Source organism: Oreochromis aureus, linkage group 19 (assembly GCF_013358895.1).
Source record: "Oreochromis aureus strain Israel breed Guangdong linkage group 19, ZZ_aureus, whole genome shotgun sequence".
NCBI lineage: Eukaryota > Metazoa > Chordata > Actinopteri > Cichliformes > Cichlidae > Oreochromis > Oreochromis aureus.
In genome coordinates this window covers 16574468-16579937 of record NC_052960.1, presented here as the reverse complement: position 1 = coordinate 16579937, position 5470 = coordinate 16574468, and the positions used below count along the sequence as shown (strand labels likewise).

Here is a 5470-nt window from a genome sequence, read left to right as displayed (position 1 = left end):
TTCTCCCTAGTTGTTTTGTTGTTGTTAGTTTTCTCCTATTTTCAGATAATTAAATAAATAAATAAATAAATAAATAAATAAAAAGAAAGAAAGAAAGACAGAAAAGTGCAAAAGTAGAAAACTTCCGTTTAGTGTAACTATTGTTCTAGAGAGATACCGGTAGTGTGTGTCAACATCTAATTCCTGAAATTCCACACAGATCCAAGCGTTTGTTCAGCTTTTGGAAATCAGTTGTCTACAGTCATACTTCACATACTGCCCATGCATTGTTTCACTCTCTAATTAATATGATTCCATAAAGAAAGCTTCTCTGTAAAAGCCATGGAAACATCTTCCTATCTTCTTTTTTAAAAATTGTATTGTTTTGTGAGTGCTACCTCAAGAGTGGTGCTTTTTAGCTTTCTAGGTAGGCAGCATACCTCTACACACTGGTGTCATGAAGGTGACATTTTAACAGGATTTATGAATGATCAGATGCACAGTTTTACAATCACGTAACATCCTCTCTCTTTTACACCATTTAGGAAATTCAGCCGCTATGAACTGGTGACGCTTTCTTTGGAAAAATAGAAACACTCAGAGGAAACTCCCTCTGTTTGATTTCCAACCACTCAACCTCAAGATTCATCTAAATACATCCTGTTGTATCAGCATTTCACTGTCATCCAAAGCCAGAAAGTCACGTCAGCATCACCATCGTCTTCAGAAGAATACTAGTTCAAACTCATTCATTTTTCTAGACCAAACACACCACACCAGGAAAACGGTTTCACATTCTTCTTCTTTTTTTTTTAATTTCATTACAGAAAAACATACATGTACATACGAAGCAAACTTTATAATAAAGAGTTTATGAAACTCACAGCACATTGTCTGTAGAAATAACACAATCCCTACAAACATTTACAATTGACTCTAGTATAGAGTTCTGATTATACCTAAGAAACTCAAACTCCCAATCCAAAAAAAAAGAAAAGAAAAAGAAACATCCATATTGATTCACATTTCACACCCCCAGCAGATATGTACACCTTCTTAAGAAGTTTGATCAGTCCTCGAGATTATTGGAAAACATGTGTTTTGCTTTAGGGGAGGGGTGGGGGGGGGGGTGATAATTGTGTGAGGTGATATGAGACTTGGTAGATACAAAGTTCAGGTTGTGTGTCCACAAAAACTTTTGTTTGGAATGCAATACAAAAAGAAAAGAAAAGAAAAGAAAAGAAAAGAAAAGAAAAGAAAGAAAAAAAAAAAAACAACAATTCCTCCGACTATCTATAAGGAATCCCAGGTTGTTGGTTTTTTTTTTTAAGAGGAAGGCATACAAAGCTGGTAGCTTTCACTTTCCAATCCTGGCTTCTACTTTGGTGTGTTGATTTGTCTGTCCAGGGGCCAAAGAATGAGTCTGTTTTCTTGCTCATGCAATACTGTTGATCCCCACTCATCTAGGAAACAGTCCACTTTTTCTCTTTCTTTCTTCAAACCCTCCTCCTCCTCCTTCTTCTTCTCTTTCTCTCCCAAATACCTATCCCACCCTTTCTGCCCCTCTTGTCCTCTTGCCCGGAGTGAAGTGGAGACATGTGTTTCCCTGCACCTGCGTGGAGAGAAAGGAAGAAAAGTGAAGTCAGATCTCTCCCTCTCACCCTCCCTCCCTGCAGAGGGGAGCAGACAGACTGGCGCCTAGCATGGAACTTTCATTAACCCCAGGCAGATAGCAATGAATCCACTACACAATCACTGGCCTGTCTAATTGGCGAGTATAATGAATGTGGACGGAGTGGAGACTTTCACTTTTAAGTATATCAGTACTTACATTATTCTCTCTGGCATTTATAGATTTATTTGAACTTAAGTAAAAAGGAGTAATTCAAGATATGATGATTTGCTTCAGGGCACATTTGCCTCATATATATATTTATTATATTATTATATATATTTACATGTATATATGTATCAATTAGGAATATATACGTACCATAACATGCAATCTCCATCTTAATGGCACAACCGCCCTTCTTCTTTGGAGAAATTGTGACTAATGTCCGCAGTCTGAATGGAAAGCAGAGAGAAGAGAAGCAAGTTTCAGCAGCTGGCAATAACAGAAGTATATTCTAATAAATGCCTGAGCAGAGGTGTCACATCGCAGAGCACCATCTGCTGCTGTGTGACTGCGGTCTACAGCAGAACAGCAGCGCGATGCGCGCACGTACGCATGCGAACAAACTTTGGAAAATTCACAGAGCACGGCCTTGAACTTTAAATGACTCTGCAGTCCAGATTTATGCAGTGCAAATAACCAGCAGGCAAATTCCTGCCAGTGATCGTGACGAGTGACTGGGGATGTCGGAAGGCGACCCAGCATCAGCCCACATCTCCCCTCACCTTTATTGACAAAACCATCTCCGGCGTAGCCGTGTCCCCTGCCTCCAGCGCGATCTGCAGGTCGAAGATGTAGTCAATAACGTGTTGCAGAATCTCCACCTGGCTGACCGACTTGTTCTGCGGGATGCTCGGAACCAGCTCCTTCAGCTTGGAGTAGCAGTCGTTCATGTCGCACAGGGCGCTCACCGGCTCATCCAGACAGGAGTGTTTATTCCGGCTGATGGCGAGGCTTTGCTCCGAAATGCAGCACACGGCCTTGTAGCAGCTCCTCACCGAGCGGACGGGACTGATGGCTTTCATGGTGAAAACGCAGGTGAAACTAGAGCGATGCACTCGGCTTGTAAGTTTTCCTGCTGAGGTCTTTTCGATCAGTGTCCTGAACAGCTACAGTGCAGTGACAGCGGCGTACACTTTGGTTTTTATAAGGCACGCGCTTGGAGACGCCCCCTTTCTCGTGATTGGCCAATGTAAAGAATAAACCTAATCCCATTGGCTGATACGGAATTGGGGAAGCGTTTGGAAGGAATGAGGAAATAAGGTAGGGATGCCTGAAGGGAATTGTCAATCGCTTTTTTAAGCTATCGTTTTCTAATAGTGCTGTTTATTTTAAACAGAAGAAAGATTTTAAAGTAGGTCACTTTGGAGGTGCAGAAGAACACCGTGTAAATGAGGGCTTCTATTACCCATGGGGTTATGCCTTGTGAATAATAGTAAGGAACGTGGTGGGTTTAGAGTTGGACTTTTATTTCTTTCATCACACTTTGTTATCCGTGATCACTGGACCTTCAGGAAGTTTGTCTATGTCCAGCCCTTGGAAACACCTCTCTCACAGGCTTCTGAATCTCTTCAGCACATCAGTACGGGCCTACAAAAAGGCTCTATATTAAATTTTGTGAACTTCGACATTTTCGGACACACACTCCCTAACAAAGATACAAATATATTGGAAATTTATAACCGATTACAGGCAAAAGGTCAGAGGAAATTAAAGTTTCCAAGAATCACATGCTCATCCACTTATTCCCTGGCTGTCCATTTAGGGTACAGTGATAGTTCACAGCCTACTGTTTAGTCTCACTGTGTGCCATGAATAGCGAAAAATCACTCCTATTATTGAAGCCCTGTGTGCTTAAGATGTCCTTTAATGTAAAAATCTGGCTTCTTTTGGGCGAGACTCTTTTTTATAAAAGTTATATTTTAACCATGTAGAATGTCGCTCCATTTTGGTTTACATCAAAGCACGCCCCGTTCTGCTCCTATTTGGGTCTTATTTTCCTCTTTTCTCACAATCCTGTTTTGTGGAGGAATGCAGGCCTGAGCCAGCTGTGTGTCCTATCCCGGCCCAGCTGTGTTGATCTAACGCGCCAGTCCCAGACATGCTGGCGCCAGCCTCCCGACGTCATCCATTCACCCCGACGCGCACTCCCCTCTTTGGCAGACGGCCCGCCCTCCCCCGTGAACCATGGGGAGGGAGGGAAGCAGAGGCGCTCGGAGATCGGATTGGCTGAGCGGTTCTATCACTCATTAACCGGACTCTGCGCCTCCACGCTTCTCTGCTTGGGTCTACAGATGGACTCAAGACAGAAATCGAAGGGAAAGTATTTCTAAATATCCACAACTTTTGTAATGCTGGACATACGCAACTGTGGCTCAGAGATGAATCATGAAAAGTTACAGCACAGCATTGTAGATTCTCTATCTCTGTTCCTAATGAAGAAGTCCAAATGTAACATTTCAGTGTGAAGAGAAAAAAATGATTTGAACAATAGTGTTGCCCAGTGGTCTGTGGGTGCCACAAAAGTAGCCTGTATGCGATATTTTGCAACCACTCTGAAAGTCTCCCTCACACAGAACTAAAACTTTAGTCTATCTTTGTTATCATAGGCTCTTTTTAACTGTAGCGAAGGTGGCAAAAATTTAAACATCGCGTTACAGGCTACAGGAGTAGCTGATTACAAAAGCTGGGTAATGCAAAAACTTCATAATCTTATAAATCTGTGCACAAACATGCTCCCAGAGATGTCCCATCTGCCCAGAGGTTCAACAGATGTTCCACTCGCTGCTTTGCTTGTGGCACCCCCCTCCTCCTCACGGCAGTTGACCCTGACGAGTCATTCAGAGACCTCACTTTAGCGCAAACCACACTGAACCGTGAGACGGGACTTCGATCCAGACTATTTTAAAGTCATATTGTGTGAGCAGCGCTGGGTATCCAAACAAGACTTTGACCTAAAGTATCTTTCTTAAATTTGCTGAAAGGAAGGAAAAATATTGCTTTGAAATTCCCAGGCTTGGTGGGAAAATAATTGTTTGCGTTTGCTGACCGAGCCAGCTGTCGTGACAGGGTCAGGGTAAAGATTTGGCGTTTGTTAATCAGACAGAAATCACTTTCTTAGTCATTTTAAAGAGCAAGGAGCCATTTCTGTCTTGTTAAAAATGGTATTATAGCATTTTCCTGTGGTACTCATTGCCAGGGGCCTGTAGATTCCAGAGTTCCCAGTGCGTAAATCTGTGAAAACGCACACACACGCACTAGTGTGTCTGGGCAGGGATCAGGTGCTTGTCGGAAAGGCCCCGGACACAATCGGGTCTCTCTTTCAATGGATGGGAGAATTCCGAGCCCGGCGTCAGTGAGTCTGCCTCTCTCACCGCCCTCCCTCTCCCTGCTCCTCCATGCAGCTGGACGCAGACAATCAAGCCATCAACAATCGCCACGCATAATTAGCAGCACCCCCCTTCTTCTCCCCTCTCGTTCTCTCTCCCGATGGCATTTGAATTCACTTTTTTTTTTTTTTTTTAAATTTCAGTTACTATCAAAGAAGCAAAAAATACAGTCTCATATTAACATCAGTTCTACTTCTATGAAAAAAAAAAAAATCAGTTTTCACATGCAGAATCTCACTCCCCCACTCGTCTTTATCTCTCAAAGCACCTTGTGTTAACATAAACAAAGTGCCTCCTTTTGCACCAAAACAGCATGTAGGATAATGAGATGAAACAGAACAAGACAGCAAAGATAAACCTCCATACTGTCCCGTGGAGAGGTAGCTCTGTATACAGAAGGGTATCTTTTTCATCTGCAAGTGCAGGC

The 5470-nt window shown here is 42.7% G+C and overlaps 1 protein-coding gene across 1 annotated transcript; it reads right to left on the bottom strand.

Annotated features, from left to right (window-relative positions):
* Window positions 1-762: 762 nt before the first annotated feature.
* Window positions 763-2784, bottom strand: id3 (inhibitor of DNA binding 3). Its single transcript, XM_031758359.2, has 3 exons — window positions 2380-2784; window positions 1973-2046; window positions 763-1591 (listed from the first exon to the last, which is right to left on the bottom strand). Exons 1-2 carry the CDS (start codon window positions 2677-2679, stop codon window positions 1993-1995), a joined length of 354 nt encoding a protein of 117 aa, XP_031614219.1. The 5' UTR covers window positions 2680-2784; the 3' UTR covers window positions 763-1591; window positions 1973-1992.
* Window positions 2785-5470: the final 2686 nt, after the last annotated feature.